Source organism: Xiphophorus maculatus, chromosome 9, assembly GCF_002775205.1.
Source record: "Xiphophorus maculatus strain JP 163 A chromosome 9, X_maculatus-5.0-male, whole genome shotgun sequence".
Lineage (NCBI taxonomy): Eukaryota > Metazoa > Chordata > Actinopteri > Cyprinodontiformes > Poeciliidae > Xiphophorus > Xiphophorus maculatus.
The window spans coordinates 22446058-22473804 of record NC_036451.1 but is presented as its reverse complement, the minus strand read 5'-3'; the positions used below and the strand labels follow the sequence as shown (position 1 = coordinate 22473804).

The 27747-nt window shown below is 40.2% G+C and overlaps 1 protein-coding gene across 1 annotated transcript; it reads right to left on the bottom strand.

The window, feature by feature from the left end:
* Window positions 1–927: 927 nt before the first annotated feature.
* impact (impact RWD domain protein) lies at window positions 928–27747 on the bottom strand. The gene is made up of 11 exons (XM_005795539.3): window positions 27549–27747; window positions 24563–24691; window positions 24414–24466; window positions 24219–24281; window positions 23976–24061; window positions 19597–19722; window positions 19421–19515; window positions 15472–15545; window positions 11378–11468; window positions 6255–6389; window positions 928–2085 (listed from the first exon to the last, which is right to left on the bottom strand). Exons 1-11 carry the CDS (start codon window positions 27594–27596, stop codon window positions 2026–2028), a joined length of 960 nt encoding a protein of 319 aa, XP_005795596.1. The 5' UTR covers window positions 27597–27747; the 3' UTR covers window positions 928–2025.

Here is a 27747-nt window from a genome sequence, read left to right as displayed (position 1 = left end):
TACATATCTACAGTACATACACATTAGAGCACAAAAAAAAATCTCCAATCTGTCTTCCAAGATGTCACAGTTCTTCCAATAAGCGTCACCTCAATCAGCAGCAGGAAGTGTACGGGTGAAATGTGTAACCCTAAGACAGCTAATTATTCTCCTCAGCCTTCAATATGAATATGAGATCACTACAAGTTCCCCCCCCAAAAAAGAACAAAATGATTATGGGTTGAGATGATTGGGTTCAGCGTGATGACAGCTTGTCAGAGATATAGAAATCTCCGCTAAGTGAATTAGTTGTGATTACTCCTAATCGCTGAAATGTGCAGAAATCCAGCATGTCTCGTGTGTGTCTGTGTGTTATCATTTAAATGAAATGTCAGTCTGCAACGCGTGCCTCTTTTATCTCCCCGGGTTTCAGAACTTATATCATACAACGGCGAATGTTTCCGTGGCGACAGCTGACGGGGAGCCTATCCGCCGAACTCCTGAGGTGACTTCGGGAGAAGTCGCCTTAACATGCAAGGCGGTGACCTGGAGTGTCACCAACATGGAGAGCTGAGGAGGCTGAGGAGAAACCCCCAGAGGAGTCGGAGCGAAGTAAACGCTCCGAGAGGACGGGGAGCTGGGAAAAGTTGAATATTTAACAGGCTTCATGCGGATGTCAGATGCGGATGGGGAAATTGGGCATATGAATAATGTGAGTGTGTGTGTGAGTGAGAGAGAGTGAGGGAGTGAGAGGGCATCTGTGGGGGTGATGCTTCATTTTGTTGAGCACTGATGTGTATCGGCACATTTCTGTGAAATTCTGGACAAACTGCGCGTGAAATTTTAGTTCGGCTTCCGATTTGGATGGAAGACGAACTCTGAAGTTGAACTTTTGGAGAAAAGGTCTTTCTTCTTTTTTTTTCTCTCAACAAAAAAAAACGCAGTCTGTTGATGTCATGGTTTCTTTTTAATTAAATAAGTCCAGCTGTAAACACCTCATCGAAGACTTCTTATAGGTCAACAAACGCATATTTCAGACTCGGAGGATTCAGCAACGTAGAGAAGTGGGATTTGTTTTTGTCACATGTTAAAACCAGAAACTTCAGGGTTCTTTTTTTTTGTAGGGGCATTGAAAAAACCAAAATGAAGTAGTGCATAACTGTCATGTGTGGGGTTGAAAATCTGAAAAGTGTGGAGTGAGTTTGTATTAATCATCTTTTACCCCAAAGCCCTTAAATAATGTGTAAAATTACCGAATTTAGTCTCAGCAAAAATCAGAACCATATAAAGAACCAACATAAGCTTGTTCTTGATAGAATATGTTTCCTTTGAGGTTTCCAAAAAATATCAGTATAAATACATACGGTACAGTAAGACAGAACTTAAGAAGAGTCTCCTCTGGTGAAAATATAAAAGAACCTTTTGTTGCCCGATATGCACTGGCCTGAGTTGGTACAGGACAAAGCAAAATCAAGAAGGTGGCAGAAAATACCCTAGGTCCCTCTTAACAACCGGTGAAACACGGTGTTGGCAGTATCATGCTGTTTGGATGCTTTTCTGCTAAAAGCAGACGAGAGGCGCTAAGGGGACCATGCACCACATTGTGTCGGACTGAAATATAAATCTCCAGTCAAAATCACTGAAGTTTGTGGTTTTAATGGGAACAATTCGGACGTATTTAAAGTGTAACTTTTCCCCGCCGTGAAAGCACAACCGTGGCAAGTTATGACAAAATTCCACAAAAGTGGGCGGAGCCAATAGAAACGGCCAGATCTGGAGAAGGAGGAGGAAGTAAGTGGGCAAAGAAACAAGAAGATGGAACCCTAAATTGCAAATTTAGACACTTCCTCAGCAAAAATAAAAGTTAATCTGGAGGTTGGTTACGCTTTAAATATTTTTCGCTAAGCACTTTTAGTAAATTATTTAGAAAGAAGAAATGACAGTTAAAGAGATAAGTAACCGAATTCAACTTCCTGACAAAGTCACCCAAACGGGAGGCTTCTCGTTTATTTAAGAAGCAAAGCGAATCCGTGTTTCCTCTGAATTTCACTTCGTCTTCTTGCTTTTCGGTCTCTTGGTCTTTGCTCCCGACTTGCAGGCCTCATCCTGTGAAACAAAGAGGACGGAATTAGAGAACGAGCCGACTAATGATTATTTTTGCCTTGGTGCTCCATTTAATTGTGCCAGAGCTTTTTCCTCTCGCAAAATATTTGAGTGCCGCTTTGTGGCTCGTGACAGACTCTCTAGCCCAAACTCCCGCTGCGTGTGCAAATGTGCAAATTACAATGAGGTGATTGACGTGCACCACACTGCTCTAATGTATTCTAATAATTGCATCAAACTAAACATTGCATTCCTAAGTACTCTTATCAAACATCCCCCGCCTTGCCCGCGACGCCTCCCAGGTCGTAGGCCGCCACGGCTCCGTCGCATGCGGCAGGGAGACGAATGTTTCCCAAAAAATGTCAAATTCCTGAACAGTCATGCATACAAAGGTGATTTGGCGATTTAACGCAGGTTTTCCTCTGAGTTTTGTCTAACCGTTTATAAAGTGACTCATATCCTGCAACATAACTGGCAGAAATCTTTTGCTCTTCAGGTGTAAAAATGGCCGTCCAGCTTGTTTTCTCTAAGGATTTATTTTTTTTATTTTTTTTTACTTCCTAGTTCCCAGTTCAGGTGCCAGGAGATTTCATCCAATTTCGGCATCAACTTTGGCAGAGCTCTTCGACAAGAGGGGGAGTAAAAAAAGATGCTGTTAATAAGGTTTCAATCAGTAGCATCGCCTTGGAAATGAAAACGGCTGCAGCGTCAGGGTTAATTATGTGTTCTGTTTCTTTTCTTGAATAAAGTCATTGCCAAGATTCTTGGCTAGCCAATTTCTTAAATAATTTTTATCAGTTTCACCCTGTTCCTAATTGGATCTCTGCGACAACGCTGGCCCACAGTGAAAAATCCCCTCACTCTGGGGACGTCGGGCTCGCCATTGGGTCAAAAACAAACAAAAAGAAAACAACACATGTTTGTATTCTGACAGGAGCATTAGCTGCCTTGTGTTTCGCTATTTCACGCCTCCTCTTTGTGTGGGCAAGCCGTTTGAATCGCAAGCGTATCAAAAATGTCCGCAGATTAAAAATAACACGAATTATCCCCAGAGAAGAGGCTTCGCCGTCGCAATCTGCGCAGCCATTAGGAAGGGGAGCCGCGGCTCTCCACACCGACCGAAAACACTGGAATGAAACTCGTTCGAGACAATCACATTTCCCTCATGATAATTTGCGACCACTTAAATAATCAAGAGAACATTTCCCCCCCTTTTGCCACCGTCGAATTGTGATGCGTCGTTAATTAATGACCAGGCGCGCGAAAAGTGAGCAAAATACATCCAAACGGACCTCAAGCTGGATACCACGATGTCGCGCCTTTGTCATTATAGTGAGATTCATCATCTCGGCAATAAAAATATCACATTTTCCCCCCTTTTTGTCAACGTACAGCCACATGAAGCAGCTCAGAATGGAATTAAAACCCTTCATCGTTTGTAAAAAATGCATTGCAAATAAAACCTTGAAAGGTGTTTTGTGCTTGGTATCCCTCGCAACAATTGTTTCCAGAAGGTACGTAATCAGCTATTATTTAACTGTGTGTAATTTAGTCTCTGCATAAATCCAGCTGTTTTACAAAGGCCTCAGAGGTTTGTTACAGAACAAACGACCTTATAAAGCCGAGGAACATATTTTTGATTACTAGTTAGTCGGCCATTTTATGAATGAAAACATTCACCAGAAAAGATCTACTCAGCGAAGCATCAGGCAGGGAAGTTGTAACTAGTGCTGGAGCTATTATTAATCTGTTGTAGCTCGCGTTGTGTTCTGAAATGTTAACAGCGAAAAGAGAGAAAAAAGTCTCCGTCTCATTGGGCCCTCATTAACTCTGCCATTGTTACACAGCTGAAGCTGTCTTTTGTCGAGATATGCACCAGGATAGTTGAGCTGCCCCTCTGACCTCCTCAAAATCTTCAGACTTTTGATGGGCCGGTAGGAGTTTCACTTAGGAAGAACAATTAGTTTAAATCTCCTGTGAGTTTAAATCTCCCTGCAGAGCCAGCCAGCGTGAAAAATTGTCACAGAGTCTGGGCCCGAAGTCCGACGGGGACGAAACGTTTGGCTGAAACCAAGCACTCGTTTGTAAAAGGAGCTAATGAGGTTCTCGAGAAAGAGGATTTCAGAGCAGCTGTGTGGAACTTGCTATGGTCCGACTCGCAGCTGCCGCTCAACCCTGTAATGTTGAGGTAAAATGGCGTAAGAAGCAGAGAGAAAACTCAACACTGCTTTTGAACAAATTGACATGATTTGATAGCATCTGACTAGTTGCCCTCTACTGTTCACACCAGCCCAGTTTGGCCCTGTTCGTTTGGGGAGCTGTGAACGCGCAATCAAACTCTGATGCGGAACAAAAAAAGCAAACTCTGGTCCACTTCAGTTCGACTGAAGTGGACTTAAAATCTAGAATCCTTAAATTTGAAGATCTGGTGGAATTTAAAATTGCTCAAGTTAAATAAACTGTTACCTGAGCTCATACAGAGCATGTTTTTAGAAAAGGAGGATATAATATGGGTGAGAGTTAGCACTAATGCGTACATGTAAATTGAGTCTAATACATATGAGTGTGTGGGTATGGATGTATGGATGTATAGATTTAGACATATGTAAACCCAGATAAAATGGAAAATTAATTAAACTATGTTTATTATTATTATGATTATTTGATTTAATAACGAGGGTCCATCTGAAAACATTGTATTAGTTTATGGGGTTGGAGTTCATAAGTTTCTCACTTCTTCCTACTCTTTTTTTCAGCATGTTAGGATTATTGTGGTACAAAAAATGTGTCTTTTGAAATTCCTTGTTCATTTGTGTGTTATTTTATACTTCTATCATTCAAAATTCAAAATAAAAAAAAAAAAAAGTAAACTCTGGTGCGGTTCGAATGCAGAGAACGCTCCAACAGCAGGAAGTGAACTAAAGCGCAGGGCATTGTGGGTAAATACAACCAAAACAAACATGTGAGTCTCAGACCAGAGGGAGAAATGGCTTTTGGTCTTTAACCAAAGACAAAAGAGAAATCTTACAACCACTAAAATGTGTCCACATTGCAATTCTTTTGAAAACGTGTAATAATTAATTTATGTATTTTATTCAAAAGGGGAAGAGTAACCTAGCAACTATTAGCCACTTCCTGACTTATGAAGATCATCAAACTTCTTCCCTTTGTTGAAGGGCTTTTTCTCATTTGTTTAAGGTCATTCTATATGCTGTGGAATTGGAAAGTGTAAAAAATATATTTACCTATTTATGAAAATAAGAATCCCTTATAAAGCTATATAAAGTACAAATTACTCAATAAGTTCTTAGATGTGGCAATAAATTATATTTATATATATAGATATATCTATATATATAGAAATCTATATAGATATAGATATCTATATATATATATAGATATATCTATATATATAGAAATCTATATAGATATAGATATCTATAGATATAGATATAGATATCTATATATATATAGATATCTATATAGATATCTATATATATAGATATCTATATAGATATCTATATATATAGATATCTATATAGATATTCATAAATATCTATATAGATATCTATGTATATAGATATCTATATAGATATCTATATCTATAGATATCTATAGATATCTATATCTATATATAGATATCTATATCTATAGATTTCTATATCTATAGATATCTATATATATATATAAGCACTTAAAGATTAGATTTGAATCAAATATTCAATGTGTCATGATGGGTAACACTTTATTTGAAGCGGTGTGTATAACACTGACGTGACACTGTCAAAGCATGACCTAACACCTGTTATGAACATGAAAGAGTATTTATGAATGTTTATGACTGATGTCATGAAGTGTTATTCGGTAAATAATGACACTTTCATTTCAAAGCTGTACAAAAACTTGCATTAAAAGCCCATTAAAATGGCCAACTTTGAATTTTTCGGCAAATAACGACACTTTCAATGCAACGCTGCACTAAAACGTTCTTTTAAAGTTCACTAAAAGTGTCAACTTTGCATTAAAAGTGTCATTATTTACCGAATAACACTTCACGACAACAATCATCAACATTCATGAAGACTCCTGCATGTTCATTACGGTTGTTGTAAATTAAATCCAACAAAATTAGCAATAAAGACGCTGACAAAAATCCCCCTCCAGTGTCTCACCGCGGAGGCGACATATCCCTCGTCCATCAGGATGTTTCTGGCGCAGTTGTTGATGTGCTTGAAGCGGTCGGGCCCTAACAGGATGCCTCCGTACCACCGAGACACGACCACCACGACATCCCGCACGTCCAGAATCTGCAGCGAGACAAACACAAGAGGCGAAGTGACTGCAAATTCCAGATAAACCGTCATGTCACCTCTCCCTGGCAGCTGAATATTTCACACCAGATGTGTTATAGTGGATAGATTGGAATGAAATGTTTCAGTCGCAGCTGCCAATCTAAAGCTGGGGGTCTGACAGTCAGGACTGACGGGATTGAAAATGTTAAATATTGTCATGATTCTGAGTTCTGCTTAAGGTCCGAGGAGAACTGATCACCGAGTCAGAATTATGGAAACCAAAAATGTTACCAACCTCACCGGGGGGCATCAAAATGGTTGGGAATCAGAACTCAAGTTGGTGTCTGGCTTATGTAATTATTAATAATTTTAACCAATAATTCATTGTCAACTAAATTATTAATACAACGGTTGGAGAAACAGAGGAAAGTACCCGTCTTGTCGAGCAATGAAGAGACAGGAAGTCTCTGTAGACGCATCAGGAGACTTCTCGCGTCTCCATGGGAACGCAGAAACTCAGCGTACGCAAAACGCTTTTCTAGACGTTCTCCAGTGAACACTTTGACAGTTTTGAAATAAATCTTTTTCCTGTCCAGCAAGTTAGAAGGAAATTGCTCAGAGCAGAAGCAATTTCTGCTCAGAGCAGAAATTCGCCTTTTGTCGTTGGACTTTATAGCTGTGGGATTCGGGTCTTGCTCTGGTAGTGGAGAGCAGTTCTTTTCTCATCAGCTCTGAGTTTAATTGTGGCACAAGGAACGTCTGGCGATGCAGTTCAGGTAATCCTTGAGCAAAAATTAAATACAACAATAGCTGGTTTGAAACGAAAAGCTCACAGTTTTCATTGTATTCTTCCTGTTGCTCTTGTAGTTGATCTGATCCGCCGTTATCTTCAGCAACCAATTGACTCAGAACATCTTGTTTTTTAATCAGTACCACGTTTTATACCACTGTAAGACGATGCCGCCATCAGGGAACACTGCGGACAAAATGGTTCGCAACCATTTCTCTTCTCAGGGACAAAAAGGTAAATTTTCCAAAACAGAAAAATGGGGGGAACATTTCTCTCTGAGCTGCAACGCAAACAAAAAGTACAATCTGCGACTCGAGGGGGATCCATTCACATCTGGCTGCAAGCACGCCCGCCTGAATCAGATCCATCTTTATTCATCGCCGAACACGTCCACATTCACTTGGCACGAATCTAAAGGAGGAAACGGGTGGCGGCGCTCGAAGGGGAGCGATGAGGTTGGAGAAAACAAGCCCGAAAGAAGAGAGCTCTTCCAGTAAATGCCTCAGCACCTCGAGAGTGCCACAAGTAGAACATTACCCAGCGTGTCGTGAAAGACGGGCTGGAAGACCTGATACTATCAGGCCGTTACAGCAGAAAGGTCAGACGCTGATATGGATGAGATAAGTCCCTGTTATTTCCTGGTTTTATTTGTGCTAGTGTTAGAAGAAAAAAAGCTGTGGAGTGTAAAGAAATGATAAAAAAAAAAGAAAAAAGAAGAGCAGATATGTCAGGCACTGATTTGGAAGTGGCTGTTTTGTAATGAATTAATTCCCCTAGCGGTAGCTTTTCTCCCTTTTATTCACCAAGGAACCAGAAACGACCACATTTGGGCAAAAAAGCCAATCTTTGTAATGTTGCAACAATAACTGCACATTGAGCGCAAAAGTGATCAGCATATTAATCACTGAGACTCTAAAGACAAATGAGGAGAATGAAATGAATTTACATTTTAATGACAGAAAAGATGCTGCTTGAACGCACGTCCATTTTGTTGATAGTTAACGTATGCTTCTGAATATTTACATTTCTCTCTTAAAGGGGCGGTATTATATATTTTCCATTTTATAGCGCAATCAGTGGTTATAAAAACACTCTATATACCAAATGAGACTTGGTCAGAAATTTGACTTTGCAATTTGACGCCTTGAAATTGGGCTTCTGTCTCTTTAAGAAGCTCCTGCTCTATCAGACACTTTGTCTCTCGTACGTCATCACATCGATGTTCGCCCAATAAGCCGTTCCCAACGATTCTCAGATGTGTTGGACTGGGAAGTGGTTCAGAAAATGAGCTCAGCCGACGCGTAGCTCCACCATGAAGGCGTTTGCTAATTGCTGCCGCTAGTCTGGAGGAACTGAGTGGAGGAGTCTCTCATTTAAGCCATTAGAGACTGAGCTTCTACACTTTGTATAGTTATGTATTCATTTATTTTTAGCTGATTTAAATGCATGTCTCTTTTTGGGTGTATCACTTTGGAAATATCACAACAGAATAATAAAACTTCCCGTACCCTGATATGACTTCAGGTTTTGGTTTCTCAACCCAATATGTGTCAGTGGCCACCACCAGGCCACCGCTTTAAAACTTTATGAAGACAGATTTTGCGATTCTGAAAAAGCAAAACATGAAGTCTAACATGAAGCGTACACCATGAACTCCCTCCCAAACATCCGCATTCCTCTCTGGCCTAATGCCTTCATTTTGCTCGGCCTCCTCTCCCTGCCGACCTCTAATTTCTGCTCTTTAGCTGCGAAAATGCTCCACCGTGTTTATCGCCTAACCGCTAACTCTACCTGTCGTTTATTGAGTTTTTGGCAGGAGACAGAGTACAGCTGGTTTTCAGAGCTCATGTATGATAATGAGGCACATGAGAGAGCAGCGAACGTGAGCTGAAAGGGCGCGCGAAGAATAAAAAAAATAAAAACGGCCGCGCTGCTGCTCCTCCGCCAACCTGCAGACTTTGATCATTCATTCCCTGCGTTTTCCAGGATTACGTACGAGCTGCGGAGGAAGACAATGAGAACGGATCGTGCAAACAAGAGTGACATCACGTTCAGTTCATCCTTTCATGACAGTTCTCCGAGCTCACTTCAGAGTGCTGGATCTGCTCTAAAACGTGTCTCGGTGTTTGGGAGGCGAACAGCTTGACTCATCTGAATTCAGTGCAGCAAATTGCAGACTTTGCAACGAGACGCCGACCCATTCATTCACAGGGATTTCTATCTGCAGCAGGATGCAGCCCCCCCCCCCGCCCCCCCCGTCACCTCCCGAATGAGTCTGAACTCTGACGAGAGTCACGGGCCTCATCTGGAAGAGCTCTGACACCACGCAGCACCTGCTGGTAATGAGAATGACAGAACCCATTCCGAGTCACGGCTGAGCCTTCATTACGGCGAAAACTTCTTTTTCTTTTTTTTCTTGTTTTGTCACAAACCTCACACTGGCTTTCATTCAGCTTTACAGGGAAACAAAAAGTGTGAGGACAATTGGACGTTTTTAGTGCGATGTGGGAGTGCGTGTTTGTGTGCGCGTGTGAATCACGGTGCCATCTGACAGCACAGCCAAGGGACAAACGCCGGTTTGATATCAGAAATAAAGAGATTAATAACGGAGACCAAACTGGAGCGAACAAAGTTCCTAGCCAGAGAAATTTTGCGTAATGCCTCTGTGTTGGTGTTTGAATTTGCATTCATTCAATTTCTCTGGAAGGACGAGCACAAAAGCTGACCTGAGGGCAAAATCACTTGTAATTTGCAACAAACAAAAAAAAGTCTGCGACTGTCCCTTGCTAATAGGAAAGACGTTTAATGTTACATTTATGAGATATTATAAAAACATGAGTGTTTGACTTTATTGGGCTTCACTTGACTTCTGAATGTAGAAGCAGGGTTTCTATTCTCACACATCTCCTGAATCCACCTCGTCAAACATGCTCCTGTCGCTCTTTGTATATTAAAACTTCCTTTGGACATAAGCAATAATAAATGTAAACATAAATGCAACAGCGGGACTAAATCCCCCAACGTGGAAATCAATAAAACCGGACAGTCTTAAGCAACATGCGGGACTTATCAAATTTCAAAACTTGAACTTGTACCCACTTTTCCTTCTCCTCTCAAAGTTTTCAGCCCTATTTCACAAACCCTGGGATGGAGGGAGCAACGACACCAGACAAGGTGAGAAAAGCCACGCCTGGTGAAACTTGTCAAAAATAATAAGATATTATGGCAACACAGACTTTAGGGTGAACTTCAAGGTGTTGATGGGGAGAAAAGAACATGTCAGTGAGGCTGAGTTTTTCAGAAGTGAGGACAAGGAGGGATTCTTTGCTCTGTCAACGCTGCACAGGCAGGGAGAAGTTCAATAGATCCAGGGCAATATTTGATCATATCTTTAAAAAAAGAGCTTAGTACTTATAGTAGAAACTATAAACAACCGATATGATAAACTCTAGGAGTGTTCAGTTTTTTCCCCCTTCTTCTCCCCCTCCCCCTCATAAGGCCAAGACATGTTCCACTTGGAGTGCAACTGGAAGTAGTGCTGCTAAATAATGAAAAACTAAATCTAATTCTGTCATTACAATTATTATTCCCACTGTACCTTTCCAGCTGTAGCAGTAATAAATGGGCCTACCGTACTTTTGTTAGAATTAATTTATGTTGGAAGTAGCTGTCCTTTCACTAGGATAGATAAGATTCTCGTACCAGAGTACAATAAGAAGAAAAAAAGTCCAGTCGCTGTGTTAAAATCCATACCCATCCTTAACTGTTTAAGATCTCATTCATGCTTCATTCATCAATGTTTCTTGAGAGGCCCATAACCCAAGATGAATTAAACAACCAGAAGAGCTCAGCTTTATGTTGCAGCGCTCTCTGGAGAGCTGCTTACCGATAACAAACCCTGAGTAAAAGTCGCAGCAGACGCCAAATTATGCAGGCTGTGAAAATTACCAGGCCAGCTCAGAACAGACACCAATTAAACATGCAAAAGCCACAAGAAGCTGAAAGCGGCCGGCAGATTTAACAATGGGAATGTGATATCAATACCGAGCGACGAGAAAAAAACGTAAAAAGAAAAAAAAGAGTAAATACAAAAGCTTTGTGTGTCCTGCACTGGAAATAATTTCGGCGACTCTTTTGGGAGCCTCGCAGCACACAATGGCGGCCGCCTGGCGTGTGGCTGAACGACAGGCGCGGACCGGACGAGAGTGATAACCTGCAGCAAGTGAAGCAATCTCCCCCCCGCGGCGGTCTCGCCGTCATCCTCGCAGTCCTGCAGGAAGCTGTGCTTGTCCTCGCAGTAAATCCTGCAACAGAGAGCAAGAGAGAGAGAGAGAAAGATACCAACGGCTTAGCATTAGGTTGGCGGACGCTCAGGTCAGAGGGTGACGCCGTGACAACCGACGGCAACCTCTTCACAGGAGAAACTTCGTTTAGCAGTCTAAATGTCAACATCTCTTTTTCCCAGTGAGTAATGGCCGCCCAGGCAGTCCGACGCTGACCTCATTAGGCCGTGTTACCAACAAAAAAAAAAAAGAGAGAGCGCACGGACACATGCGTCAGGAGACACAAACACACACAGCGTGCAGCAGCCACAGTTTGGCAGGATGTGTGAAGGGGGGCCTCTCATTTGCTCCAGAACTGTTTGACGTTTTAATGCAGTAGCGGTCCCTTCTGAGGAGTAGATTATCACCTTTTCCTCTTCTCCACTAATAACTGTAACACTAACTCCAGGATGAAGGGCAAATTTAAATATTAAGCTCACCAAAAATGTTCTGCGCAGAGTACACTTCGGTTCAGGAGTTAATTTGGATCTCCTCGCGTGAGGACGAGGCTCTGTGGATTCAGCGTTGCCATGGGGAGGGATGTCTGCATGCAAAAAGCTGCAGCAGCACAAAAAACCCTAAACTTAAATAAATTATGATTGATAACATCAGACAGACTGTACACAAACTATAACGAGCCCTGACGCGAGCTGACAGGTCTGTGCACCGAGTTTTGGCGTCGTGGCACACAATCAAAAGCCTCTCTGTCAGCGGCTCGGGCGCCGCCGTTACAGAAGTTACTTTTATGAAGGATGAACACGAACAGAACAGTGAAAATGGTTTTCGCCCCTTCATAGATTTGGTTTCTTTTTGCTTTTTTGTGACGATATGTCTTTTTTAACATAAAAAACTTTACACGAACGCAATTTTCATATTTATAAAAGCTGCAATATGAAAGTTTTTTTTTTTTTAATTATGTGTTTTTTTAATATATTTGTTAAAACTATCACCATGTCGTGACGGCATAATATGACTGTTAATGTGTGAAAAAATGTAAAGGTGGAAAGGAGAGGCTCTTCTCCTTTCCACCTATGATCCTGCTGCCATCTGAACAAATAGACAGCTCTGTCAGAAACAACCAATCCGTTTTAGCGCTGTCAATAACCCTCATGTATGTGTCGCTCACATCCTCCCCCGACAGCTAGCCATGAATTCTCAGACTAGTTAGTATAGCTACAGATGGTGAAGATGATGATGATGACAGCTTTCCTGTAGCGGTAAGTTGTTTCTGTGCTATTGAGCGCATTTAGAAGCACATACACGAGGATGACCGACAGCATTAAAGCCTCCTCTTGGCTCTGATTGGCTGATTTTGACAGGGAGCGGTGCTTTTCTTCAAGCAAAAGTGACTCAGGAAGGAGGTGGAGGACCTGAATTTTTTCAAACATTATTTGTCTCAAGTTATAGCGTCATGACAGTTTTAACAAATATGTAAAAAAAAAAATAATAAAAATAATAATTAATTTAAAAAAACACATTTTTGTAAAAGTTACAAAGTTACAGTTACTGCAGCTTTAAAGAAGGTCCCAATATTATGAGCTCACTGGCAATTGAAGGGTTTTGGGGCATCAATGGCTTTTAAGGTTTAAGTCCAGACTATTTGCTTTTTTTTTTCTCCCAAACCTTTAAGAGGTAGACTTGCTTTTTATCCTGCTGCACAAACCAAGTAATAACAAACTAATAACAAGACATTTTCCTTCACGATTTTCTGCTGCAGACCAGAACTCTTAACTCCGTCGACAAAGGCAAGTCTTCTGGGAACAAAAGAAACTAAAGAGTGCGACACTTGCAGTCTAAATACTTTCGAGGCCTCCTCGATGAATTGTCTAAGTACAAACCCTCACTGAGGTTTGCCAGCTTCCAAAAGTCTTGAGACTTTTTCTTTTTTGCAATCTACTCTGTTTCTTGAGATGGGGGCATGATGTTTTGCCTTTTAGCTTGCTTCATGTCAGATTCAATTTAAGTGACCTATCGATTGTGCAGGTGCAGCAAAAAGGCCCGGCTGCTGCTGGTGAGATTGAGCCGAAGAACGCTGCGGTCACACTGGAATTTCAACACAGCCTGCAAACAATCATTTGAGATAAAAAAAAAAAAGGTGTGAAATATATTTCTGCAGAGGGTCAGATCGGCTTAGAACGCTTCGTCGTTTACTAAATGAGGTGCATTTTGTGTTGACTCAGCTTACATTCGCCTTTGTCTGATATTAAAATTTGCTTGACGATGTGAACGACTTGCATGTGGAAAAAGCAAACAGGAGTAATCTGTGGGCAAACAAGCAGTAATATTTTACTGCACTGTTTTGTTAAACAGGATATCAGGAGAGTGAATCATAAAGCTGCTTGGATGCTGCAGCCTTCCATCTATGTTGGCGCGTCTAAAACTGCGAAGAGATCAGCGTGTTGCTCGTGACAAGGCCAATTTTGTGCATATTTGGATAAAAGCGCAACATTTTACAGAAAGCTGTGGTGTCCGGATGTCAATTTTAGCTTCATTGAACTGAATGATTTTTTTCTTTGTTTGTTTGTTTCTTCCATATTTGATGACCAAACAACCGGCAGCTTCCCATGAAGCTTTAAGACCCAACTGTAGTGGAGAGGTTCAACTACTGTAGTCACAATAAACAATAAATAAATGAATCACAAGATAAATGAAAAGAAACTCAATAATTTTTATTTGCTTGATTCATCGGTTTTCTCTTTTCTCTCACTTTTTACCAAAAGCTGAATGATAAAAGTCATCAGTCTGGCGTTTTGGTCTCAACTATCCCTTTTTTTGAAAGATAATTTTGTTTACACAGAGTTCATAATTCATTTTATTTGTTGTTTCTGTTGTTTTCTTTATTTATTTTGGATATTTAAAATGTCTTCCAGTTCCAGTGTTCAAATGTGCATTGTAATTTAATGTTTATTGATCCTTAAGAATGTGTTCTTGCATTTTTATGCCATTATTACTATTATGTTACTTGAAAATGGTCTCAAAACAGCAATATTATAATTTATCGCAATAAGTTCTGGGACAATTTATTGTCTCGCAAAATTTTTTCGGAATAACGCATCTTCACATATCTGCATAGCTCAAACCATAGATGGATTAAAAGTATGTTTAAAAACTCTTACTTTCTTCAACTAATTATTCACTGGGTTTTTTAATTTTGTCAGATTTTCAGCATTATTTCGTTTATTAGTCATATGATCATATTTTTGGTTTAACTGACCATTTTAGGAGGAAAGTTCAGCGTTCTAAACACATGAGAGCAACTAAGTGAATAAATAGTTCAAGGCTGAAGTCTTCAATCATCATATCTTATCAGCCACCTTAAGCATTCAGAATGCTGAGGTCAGTGACTCCACATCAGTGCAGACAGAGCCTCTGCATAGCGCAGCATGAGCTAAATCATGTTATTATTGATTAATTCCCATAACATTTGAGTAGCACTCAGGCAGATTTTGTAATTAATCAACAAATCTTTAGCAGCCTGGCTTAGCATCATGTATGCATAGAAGAGCAGCGATGCTGGCGCGTCATACACCTGAAGCCGTGTATGTACACCATAAAAATGTAAGGCAGAAAAGTGCTAGGGTAGGTGCAAACGTAATATTTACCTTTATGACACAACATTTACTGCCAGTACATTTTAATCGGCGTCATGCAAAACACACAAATTGGCCTACAGAGTAGCTTTATGCAAACAAGCCCACATTATCAAGTAAAAACCATAAATCAATAAACTTTAGGGACGTTTGGTATTGGTATGAAATGGACCAACTGGAAGGTTTCAATGCTTTACTGAGTCTAGCTCAGACACTGTGTTTTACGATGCAGCTTTCTTCGTTCACTCATAAACCAGGTTGCTATGTATTGCAAATTTTTGCTCCGGTCCCTCTTGAAAATGAGATCTAGATCTCAACGGGGGTTTACCTGACTAAATAAAGGAATATGAAAATAAAATTGTGTTTTCCACCAGGTTTGTGTAGACACTACCAACCTGTAGGCATAAATATTATGAGTGGCACTGGCAATCTTCTTGTTTTCATAAAGTTTCTCCAGGACCATCTTCACCTGAAACACATGAGGGAAGAAAAACAAAACACAGTCATGAGCGACGGCTGCTGGCATTCGGCTTTGTCCTCTGTTAGCTCATTGTTGAGTTTATAAAGCGCTGTGCTAAAGCCAGGAGTGTTGGAGGAGTTCTACCTGCAACACTTTGCGTTATGAATAACCCATAAGTTCAGTCTGCCGCTGCTGACTGATGCAGATTAGTCAGCTATTTGCCAGGCGCTGAACTTTTGGGTAAAAGCTAGTAAAACAAAACCTGTTGCCCATTTTTAATGCCGTCTAATGGTTACACAGCATCACATGTTCTGAATGAATCTACAAAAAAAATAACACAACGCTGAGCAAGCATTTCCTGAAATTACATCACTACAGTCATGTGAGTTTTCAAGAACTACAATGATCAGCTATAAATACAGTAAATAAAAAAGACACGTTGTGAATTGAAATGTTTCATTATTCCTCTTTCTTTTGCTAATCTGGGTGATTTATTTACTTCTATGTTTTTATTCCAGACTCTTTCCTGTAGCTGCAGTGTCAACCGGCACTTCAACATGCGCCTCCTTTTGTACATTTCAACCTGAAATAAAATGAAGCGGAACATCTCTTTAAGCCCAGACCAACTAGAACGTTTTAAAAATCAGTAAAATTACTAGCAAAAAGGCTGAGTTATCCGTGGAAAGAAAAACATGAAAACTCAAAGACAGAACAAGAGGGCCAAGGATTGTCGCCATATCATGCATATTTTCAGTACAGAACAAAACGGACGCTGGGAGGAAAGTTTGCAGAAAATCTGGACTGCTTGGACAGAAGGGAACAGATGGGGAGAATAATCTTGACACACCTCTGTGTAGAGCGGCTTCACTCGTATTTTAGCTGAAGGGCAGAGACTAGAACTGAGCTTCCACAAAGGGGTCGTGTGTCACCGCCTCCAAAAATATACAACAGCTAAGAGTCCAGAAAGACAACCAAAATGACATTTTTGAAAAGACTATTCCTTTTTTTTTCTTAAAGAAAGAGCCATTTCCATTTGGACATGAGGGGAGGGAAAAAAAGTCCATTTGCACGATATCTGTGGACATGGTGTCAGAGTTTGAGATACTTTCAGCAGCTTCTGCCTGAAAAAAAACCAAAAATATACTGCAGCTCCAAGTGTGGTGCTGACAGATGCTACAATGTTTGGAAATACAAAATACTGCAAAATCTAATCATGTTTGAAACATGTCATGCAAATGAGAACCGGTTGAGCAACTTTTACTCGCAATATAATTTAGGGTTTGTAGTTTCCCAAGTGACAAAGAAGTCCCAAGTCAAGTCCAAGTCCTAAACTTTTTATTTTGAGTAAAAAGGCTAAAAACTAATGAATAATTCTTAGCTCTGATACAATCAAGTATGTTCTCCTTATAAACTTCAGAAAGTTGGTGCTTTCTACAGTACATAAGTAAAAACAAATTAGAAAAAAGCAAGGAGACGTTTCCTCGCAGATTGTAAACTGAGTAAATAATTAGTTTAGTTTATTTAACAAGGATAATGTTGAATAAACTGCAAAAAACATTAACAAGGGATGCTTTGCACCAGATTTAGCTTAAGATGGTTTCCATTTACAGTCCCTGAGCAGGAGAGAAAATAATAGTCTAGAATCATAAAACATAATATTGAAAAGCCATAATATTGCTCAATACACAATCACTGTGCAAAAATAAAACACAAACAGCATTAAATGCCAAACTTTTGTTCTGTGATCACTAATGGCAAGAATGCAGATTTTATTTTTCATTGATGAAGAGAAAACAGTAACATAGTAACATAGAATAGAATAGAATAGAATAGAATAGAATATCCATGTTAATCAACTGCAAGAGTGCAAACCTGCTTTCACATAATATCGGATCATTAAAAAGAACAAATGGAAATATTCATTCAACTGTATAAAAACTTTGTGATCAAGTGGATGTTTTTTGGACAGAGTCATGCTGCTTTTATCTGCTTTTATGTCAAAGCACTGCCATATTTTTTGGCATTTTCGCCTTTTTGGATTTACAAAACAAACTTAGTTGCAAGGATAAAATTAACCAACCCTACAACCTCCCATTTATCAGTTTGTGAGAGTTTGAACGTCAAAAAGAAGTTAAGATTATTTCGCTTTTCTACTGTAGTTTCCAGCACATAAGTTTCACATACACACATTTATCAATATTAAACATGACTTGCAGGGAGCTCTCCATCTTACAGCATTTTGTGTTGGATGGTTCACGCAACACAGTGCCCAAACATTTGTGGCAGCTCTGGCATCCCGTACATCGTGTTGTATACAGCTTTACCGCCTCCAGGCTTGCAATCGACGATCAGTCCTGAGGTACGTTCTTCTGTCTGCATTTAAAATATTACTGAAAGAGCCTAAATGCTGCTGAGGCCCAGGATGACGCCATGCACTCCTCCCTGACGGCGCCGGGTGACAGAATAAATCATAAACCGTCGGTGTGAAAGTCCCAACTCATGCCCTAAGACTTCTGTTATTAACTAACATCACAATCACCCATCAGAGACTTTAAGCCAGAGCTGCACCAACAGCTCAGCTATTCTGCAGAGCTCATAAGCACCAAATCTAACAGAGAAATTTACAGCAATCTTGGGGCATCTGTTCAGCAGGAAGCTAAGACAAACAACAGCGTTTGTGTAGCTAAGCCGTCTCCCTGTACAAAAAAACTCTGAGTAAATGGGAGGAGTGGGATCAAACATTGATTTGGTGAGACGTTTGTGCAATCTGTGCAAAACAAAACTGATTCTTGTGTCACCAGCCGCGGTGACGCGCAGCTGCTGTCCCTCTGGTGAAGCTTTGAACGGAAGTCAAAATCTGTCTATTTAATTGGGACTGGTAAGCCGGCCCCAAGAAAAATCAGAAAAAGAAAAAACATGCGAGTAGAGATTTTAATGTAATATTAAATCTTCAGAAAAGTAATTCATAATGCAGAGTTTTGCCAGTTACATGAATACACATGTATTAAATACACAGACATGCAATAATTAAGTAACAAACTGGTTTTCTGACAAGTAAGAAATGGGAGAAGGAAGGCGCAAAATCAGGGTACAAATTAGCTACAGGATGAATTGAGGCAGAGCTGCCAGTAGCATGCAGCATTTCTTTTACAGTACGTGACTTTTTACAGAATTAATAATGTAATAATATTTTTAAATGCATAATGTTTTGGTTATATTTTGTTCTTTTTGCAACCAAGTCAGATTTCACTCAAAAGTGTGTTTAAAACAAATGAAGGCTCCTAAAATCCTTGTGTGTGAACAAACTTTGTTCCAGCAGAACCGTTGGCTGGAAGAAAAACTTGGCTGAAACTGAAGCCCATTGGCTCCATTTACTGTTTACAGCATATAAACACCTTACTGCTTTAATTAAGGAAGGTGACATATATATATGGCACCCATATATATACATATATATATGTTGTTGTTTTTTTTCCTTTCAAAATTACTTTAGCAGTAGTAGCACTTAGCGCTTCAAGAACATTACGGGCCTCCATCATCTCGGTTCGTGGCGTCCCGGCAGGACAGCTGCATCTGCTAATATTTTTGACCAATTAGCACTTTGCAGCAGGTGGGAGCTTTTAAGACGAGCCAAAGAGTAAGATTAATATGCAGGAAGTGGAAAACAGATCTTTTTTACTTCAGTCAGCGGCATAAATCAGAAGATTTAGACAAACCCAATCTACAGAAAGTTCATAAGTTCCCTCTAGGCGTCATATACCGTTCTGGCTAGCTTTTATCCACTTTAACTAAACAACAGTTTTTTTTTGTTTAGTTTTTTTTTTGTCTAAATTACGACATTTTTTTCTTGATTGTCATAAACGTTATGTGTGCATGTGTTGTACCTGTCCTGGCGTGACCACAGGTGCCAAATGGGGCTGGAAGGTGCTGCGTCGGTCCGTGATGAGGCTTCCATGTTTAATCGGCGGTATCTCTTCATCTGTAAGTGGGCAGCGTCGCACGTGATTATAAAATCTTTTTTATCGGAAATGGAGCAGGTGCCGATTTAAGTGAGCTATACCGTTTGCCTGATCCAGGAAGAAGTGGGTTTTCCCTGCGTTTTCCCCGAGAACGCGCAAATCAGGTACGTCTTCATCGTCTTCCACGTCCTCCTCGGCAGTTACGTTCACTTTTTCTTCTTGAATGACTGAAGAGGGATAAAATAAACGCGACGTATTAATATGAGCAAGAAAGGGGGGGGGAGGGGAGAAATCACATTATAATTATCATAGTGATTGCTAATGCTAAGGCAATGAAAATAAATAAATGTGTGGTTAAAGTCAGCTGACAACCTATTCCAGGATTATTTATGCAAAAACATAGTGCGATCCAAAAGTATTCACACCGCTAAAACAAATTAGTTTGTCACGATCCGGCTGGACACTTTAAAGTGTTCTGTTTGCGTTTGGTGTGATATACCGACGCAAGGTAGACCTCAACTGAGGTGGAGAGAGATCCATTGTTTAGTTTCATGCAATTAAAATTTGAAAATATTTGGCATGTTTTTAAAATTTTATTTTACCTGCAACACTCTGATAAAAACGTACAAAACACTGCACTCAGGCGCTGTCAATCACGCTCGTCTAAGCGCTGCAGCTGTGCCAATGGCGGAGAAACACTACAGGAAAAGTGTCATCGTTGGCCATGCTAACTAGCATTAGCATCCACACCAGGCTCTGGTGTGGCAAAGAAACTGCAGCATAGCAGAGGGAAAAGGGGAGGGTCTGAGCAGAGTGTACACGGGCTTGATTGACGGTGCTAAAAAAAAAAACCCACTCCTACTGGCTCCGATTGGTTGTTTCTGACCAAGTGGTGCATTTCCCCAGATGGCCGTAGTCTGGTTGTTTTCACAGATCATCTCTCTCGTGTTATACCGTGAACTTGCATGCAGGCCGCACTTTTCAGATCTGTATTTATAACATACCGCCGTACTTTGCGTAGCTTCATGCTGCAAGGATGAAGCAGTACTTCTGCCGGCGGCCTTGTGCAGTTCGGATCTAACCGCACAACCACAAAGACTTCAGCAACGCAAGCATGAACAGCGTGATTCTCCAAAGCTGCTGACAGCTAATATCACACTGATTATCCTCATTGTCTCCGTGGGGTTTTCACAACGAAACGTCGAGATGTTGGAAAATAAGTCCATTTATGAGATATGTGTTAGTTATTCTCAACATACCCCATGAAAACATGAAAAGTGAATTAGCCCGACCTCCTGCTGCTCTTCCCCCGCCCCAAACTTATTTGAAGCTTTAGGCCGCAGATGTGCTTCTCGTTTCTGAAGGTGTAAATGGCACACTGCGATCAAGTAATGCTACTTGAAAAAAGCAACTACCTGGCACTGATTTAAAGTGTGGATTAACACACATTTGCAGCGCAGTGCGAACGTGTGACTCGCCAACATGCTATTGACACGTTTTTGGAAGACAGTCAAGGGCGCAGGAGGGGAGATGCAAACGAAACATTATCATAAAAAAACATGTAGCTTTCAGGAGGAGAAAAACCTCCCAAAACAGAGGTCAGAAAAACAAGGCTGCACGCGGCCTGGCATGCATAATAGGATGCATTAAAGCACGACTATTAGAACTCAAGGATTAAGAACACGCAGACATGAGCATTAATGTCATTCATCGGCCCCTTTTAAAGTAAACGCTGTTAAAACTTACACGGCCGCCAGGAAAACAGGAAAAGACAAATGTGCACTGCAGATCTTCCCATGTTTACTCTCATAATGAAAAGCTCAGTATTTCTTACAGTGTATTCAACACACACACACACACACACACACCAGACAGGGAGAGAGGGAGAGCTCAACAGAAACACACACACAGCCAAAATCCATTAAAGGTAAGTGGGTTTCATGTACAGTTGAACAAATATTTGTTCTCCAATGTGTTTTTTTTTTCTTCCTTCTCCTGCTCATTGTTTTTGCTTCAGTGTGGTCTGATTCATCCAAAACTTCATCATCAAAGCCTTTCTATCCCTCCTCACTTTTCATGTGCCCTGTCATCCCTTCTGCTTTTTTTCATTTCCTTTATTTTTCTGTCAAGTGTGCAGCTTCGGCCTTATCGCCTCTCTCTCTCCCACCATGTGGCTGTCATTTGAATGAATAAGCCGACGGTCCCACTCCTGGGCTGAGGGGCTGCGACCAGTTACACTTATTACCACATGAATCACCGAAAAGACGACTTGGGACACGCCACAACGGGGAGGCGGGTTCGTGTTTTCTTTTTTTTTTTTTGTCTGGCTTGTTGCTAAAAAGGTATAATGTTCGGTAGGAGCACGGTGTCAGATAAGTGAGACAGAGGGAGGAGAGACTGACACCCAGAAACGCACCTCGTTTAGAACTGAGGAGCATTTTGGCGTTTTACGCCAGGGGAACGGCTCCACCGAAGCAACAGGGTGCATTATGAAGATACGGATCTTAATTCAGTGAAGTCACTCAAAGCGTGGAGCCTTTTTTTTTTTTTTTTTTTTTTTACGAGGGCTTTGTGTTCACCTTATCGCACTTTTAGATCCTCACCGGAAAGATACGCCGGTAAGGAAGGGAGCCGAACGAAGGAGGGAGGAGAATCTAGATGAGGCTTCACCTGCTGGTCGGAGATTTTGGCTGGATCGAAAGTGATTATTTAACGTGTAACGTGTTTCAAATGTGCGTTTTATGTGGCTAAACGGTGAAACCAGGAGTTTAAAGTGACATAAAGATTTCTCATCGTGTGACATGAACTCAGATTGAACTTTTAGGTCACTTGGACCATTGAAATGATGCATTTCTTTGTAAAATGGTGAGAATATTTTTAGGTTTTCTTCAAATTGAAAGGTTTGCACAAACTATGATGGCTGTGATTCTTATCGGGTTTGGGAGAGTTCAACTGATGATGTCATCGCTTTGTAAGGTTCTGATAGGTGAATGTCTGACATTTAAGTTAAATGGAGGCACACCTCAAACGATCACAACATGTTGCGAAGGAGTTTTTGTTAAGTTTCTAATGAGAATTTCTTCGTACACTTGAAATAAAACAAAACTAATTTAGAAGCAACTTTTTAGCGAGATATAGGAGTCTGTCTTAAGTCAGTAATTATTGAATACTTACAATATATGAAGTCTTTGTTTAAATGGCAGATGTTTCATGCATGATGTAACATTTTTCCCATCTTAAATGTTTTTTAAAAACCTGCCAACAGAACTGGTGCTTTTTTTGTTTTTTTTTTATCACTATTTGGGTATTATTGACTTAAAACAAACTATTGTATATTGCTAAGAAGTTACTTGTAAGTTAGTGATGTCTTTATTTCAGCTGTACCGAGATATTTGCACTGGACATTAGTCAAAAATATGTGGTAAGATTTTGTGCAACATGACAGAAATCAAATCAAAACAAATTAGCCGAGACATCATGAGGAGAAATGTGGACTTTGTCCAGTAAGTGGTTGAACTTCCTGTCATTTGTAGAACAAAAACACAGAGAAAAGCAAACTTTATTCGTCAACTCCACCTTTATGAACTACCAATTGTTGTGCACAATATGACATAAACTCCCATCAAAACACACTAAAGTCTGTGGTTATTATGTAGGTATATGACCTGAGAGAAGTTGCCCCCCCACCTTCTTCAAATCAGACAAAATTGGTGTCAAGCCAATTTTTTATCTGTGCCGCTTTGGCTTTGAAGATATTAATAAAAGGTTAAAGGTCAAAAGATCAACCAACCACGCCACTTTTACAGGGGGTAGGAAGGATGGCTGCAACAAATTTTTTGCTGCACAAACGCCACAAACGCAGCACAAACAACATTTGACAGCAATTTTATTTGATTTCATAAAAGTGGGGGGAGGCTGGTGGACCTTTTGACCTTTAACCTTTCATTAATATCGTCAAAGCCAAAGCAGCACAAACAAACAAACAAAAATTTTGCAGCACAAACGGAGTCGAGTTGATTGATACCCATTTCGTCTGATTTGAAGAAGGTTGCGGGGCTGGTTGACCTTTCGTGACCTCTAGGATCATTTCTTCATATTTTTAAAATGATAGCGGCACAAATATTTTTGCTGCACAAACCTGCACGTTTGACAGCAATTTTGTCTGATTTGATGAAGGTGGGGCGGTGGGGGGGGAGCAACTTCACTCAGGTGACAAAATGTGAAAAAGTTTTATATATACTGAATCTGTTCACTGTAAGTTGCAATTTTCCGGCATCCTTCCGTTCAAGAACCCTCCATGTTTTCCAACTGTCGGCTCAGCAAACAGTCAGCTGGCTGCTACTAACAGATGAAGCCACCAGGTGAGCGCTCAGAGTAGCATGAAGCTACGCAGGTGGACATCAAGCCACTCGGGGTCGTTCTAAAGCGCTCACCGACCTGCGGGGCTCACAGCACGGAACTCATTTCTCACACTCCTCACCTGGTCCAAAGCTGTGGGATCTCTCCACTAGGAAGTCCCTGATTCTTTCCACCCACAGGTAGAGGATGCTCTCCCCCGCATGCTCCCTGTTGAAAATTAAATAGTCGCATGTGAGGGCGGAAGCTCGAAATCACACACAGAGACGGGCGCCCTGCGAGAAAGGATAATGAAAGCTTTTGTTGTGACTAATATCGCCGCGCAGCATCTCCTTGTGAAGTCAGAAATTACGAGAAAAGCACTCACACGTAGATGTCTTCCAGGCTGTTTGCCAATTTGGCCCTCTCGGAGCCTCGCAACCACGCGGCACTAGAAAAGCCGAGAACAAACACAGGGTTATTGAGTGGGACGCGGAGTGGGCTTTTGAGTGGGACGTTGTTCTTTCAAATCAGCAGCATCTCCTTCATATTAAATGAAAAAGAAAAAGGCAAATGGACTTACTTGATCTGATAGATGGGTGGGGCTGCGCTCGGATAATCGGGTGGAAGGATTATCTGATCACAGTGAGACGAAAATAATAGTTTTAGAACAAGCTGAAATGCTTGAGATTTATATGCAGGGATTTTTTTCTTTCTCCTCCCGTTTTCCACCTGCAAGCATGCCGTCAGTTTCTGCTCCTCGGCGTCGCTGGATATTTTGATGCAGAATATCCTGGACGCTTCATCTATCACACACCACTCGTCTCCGTAAATAGAAGACAAAGCTTCGACCTCTTCGATCTGAATGAGAAAAATCCAATTAGAAAGCAAAATAAATTTTTTAAAAACCCAACTAGTCTAAGAGTCTTCAAAGTTTAATCCCTGGTTAATCCACACTGTGATTACAGAATTTCAACAAGTGGAGGGCTTTAAAATTCTCACAGTACAGCTGATGGCGCTGTAGAGATCTGTATAGATCTGTGGGTTATATATATATATATACTGTATATATATATATATATATATATACAGTATATACACTGCTCAAAAAAATAAAGGGAACACTTAAACAGGTGTTTCACACTTTAAGTGTTCCCTTTATTTTTTTGAGCAGTATATATACAGTACAGACCAAAAGTTTGGACACACCTTTCTAATTCAATGGGTTTTCTTTATTTTCATGACTATTTATAAGGCAATAAATCCCACTTATTAACCTGACAGGGCAGGTTGACCTATGAAGTGAAAACCATTTCAGGTGACGACCTCTTGAAGCTCATCAAGAAAATGCAGAGTGTGTGCAAAGCAGTAATCACAGCAAAAGGTTGCTACTTTGAAGAAACTAGAATATAAGGGGTATTTTCAGTTGTTTTACACTTTTTTGTTTAGTGCATATTTCCACATGTGTTATTCATAGTTTTGATGCCTTCAGTGTGAATCTACAATGTCAATAGTCATGAAAATAAAGGAAACTCGTTGAATTAAAAGGTGTGTCCAAACTTTTGGTCTGTACTGTATATATATATATATGGTTTTGCAATAATTAGGGCAAAACCAAGAATCAGACTAAGTCCTTAAAGAAACAGACGCTAAAACAAACTGTTTCTAGCAAAAGGGCTAAAAAGGAGTGATGCCCAATTCCTCACAATGCAGAGCTGGACAGAATCACAAGAGAAACAGGTAACTTTCAGACTGAGCCATTTTATTCCTATCTACTTTAAATTTATATTTGTAAAACAAAAACATTTAAGGCCGAAACATTTTATCAGATTAATCGTGATTAATTTATTGTTGAACTATTCAACTAATGTAGGAATCGATTACTCGTTAACTCGAGGACACAGATTCAAAAAAAAACGGCTATTTGCTAAAAGAGCGACATCCTCAGAGCAATACTTAAGCCAAAACTGTACAAAAATAAAAAACAGATTTTTCACTTTAGATGAAAAAAAAAACATTAATCAAGTGGCAGAGATCAGTTTTAGCTTCACTTGATTCAAATTCTGTAAAAAAACAACAACAGAAGCAATGCTTAAGAACCTTGTCCTATTCAATTATTAATCAAATAGTAGAAAAAATAAAAGGATTGCCTCTACACTTTATTGATCTTAAGTCAAACAGAGAGAGCTGAGCTTTTCACATGTTGATATTAAAAGTATTTTTTGCTGCAGATGCATCCTAAAAGTGTTCACTAAATAAATGCTATGCTGTTGCATTTTAGGCAATAAAATGCTTATCTTTTTATTTAAAAAGGGATTGAATTATGTATTTACATCTTGTAATGCATTTCCAAAACTACAAGAAAGGCTTTTAAAAAATCAACAGGATGTGCCAATTATCTTATCTGATTAATTGATTCATTGTCAGAATAATCAACAGGTTAATCGATAATTAAGATAATTGCTTTCATTACAAACACACATCCCTAAACCGTGACATACCAGTTAATAGGAATCACTAAGAGTTCCCCAATAACTCAGAGTTATTAGGGAACTAAGACTCACTCCTCAGTGAGGGAGTGGTGGAAGCTCACAGCTAGTCAGACATTTGTTGCATCAATCCACGTCATCAGCTGACTGGGCAGATCAGCAGATTGTGAGTCCGCTGGGATAACATTCAGACAACCACAAGACCAGGAGAGCACAGTGAGGTGTGCCATTTGTACAACTGACCAAAAAAAAAATTTAAAAATGGAAAGCTTCACCCCGTTCCTGGTAGAGTCACACCAAACCGAGGATTGCAGCTTATCAGGAGGATTCATACAGTGACGTGAAAAAGTGTTTGTCCCCTTCCTGATTTCCTTTTTTTTCCCTTTTGCATCTTTGTCACACCCTGGTGTTTCAGAACATCAAATCAACTTAATACAACACAAAATGCAGTTTTTAAATGGTGGAGTTCATTATTAAGGGGGAAAAATAAACCTGAAACCTGCGTAGGCCTGTGTGGAAAAAGTGACTGATCGGCTGCAGAACCCAGGTTGGTTTCAGTTGGAGGTCAGAAGTGTGATCAGTCTAGTAAATCATTTCTACGAGAACGCAAATTGAATAAATTCAATTTGCAATAGTATGCATACTTGTAAACATACAGGTATACATACTTGCATGAATATGAGTATGTACAATTATAAGCATACAAAGATGAATCTTATGAAAAGCCTGGTAAAGTGGAAGAAAAACAAGCAAAATACAACAGCTGATCGGTCACCTTGTGTGATGTCACCACAGGTATCTGGAAGCTTTTTTTTTTTTTTGAGAAGGTATGCTTTTATTTTGTTGATTAAATTGTCATATTTACAACAAACAAATAGCAACCTGTACGTCAAGTTGACCGTGATATTTTGTACTGTATAAGTGATGAACTTTCAGTAAATGAGTTTAATAGATTTTACAGATAATCTGGTTTGGGGCTTTAAATGTTCCTGGCATGATTTCAAGAAAAAGTTGCACTGAGTCGCTCTGCCTCTTTTATCAATATGATTATCACTTCCACCCTCTTTTATCAATATGATTATCACTTCCACCCTCTTTTATCAATATGATGATCACTTCCACCCTCTTTTATCAATATGATTATCACTTCCACGCTCCATGCAGCCAATCTACAACAGTTACTGTAAAACTCTGTTTTCTTCACTCTGTCCTGCAGGATTTAATCTTACTTGAGCCTGCAGATCTTCCTCATTCTCTGGATTTATAATATCCGCCATGACACCATCGTAATAAACCTCGCCCGCTGGGGAAACGCAAGGCACATGACAACACGAAGAATCCCCACTCTGAATGAGATTAGAAGAACTGCTTCCAGGGTAAAGTGGCTCCACAGGCTGCTGGCATTCTCACTTCCGGTCTCTACTATCA

What these genes read in the sequence shown, in the direction of transcription:
- impact (XM_005795539.3), bottom strand. Translation starts at nt 27,596, where the DNA reads ATGGCGGATATTATAAATCCAGAGAATGAGGAAGATCTGCAGGCTCAA. An exon ending in CTGTGGTCACGCCAGGACAG is followed by an intron (nt 15,546 to 19,420) that starts GTACAACACATG and finishes CATGTGTTTCAG; the next exon opens with GTGAAGATGGTCCTGGAGAA. An exon ending in GATTGCTTCACTTGCTGCAG is followed by an intron (nt 6,390 to 11,377) that starts GTTATCACTCTC and finishes GTCTCGCTGCAG; the next exon opens with ATTCTGGACGTGCGGGATGT.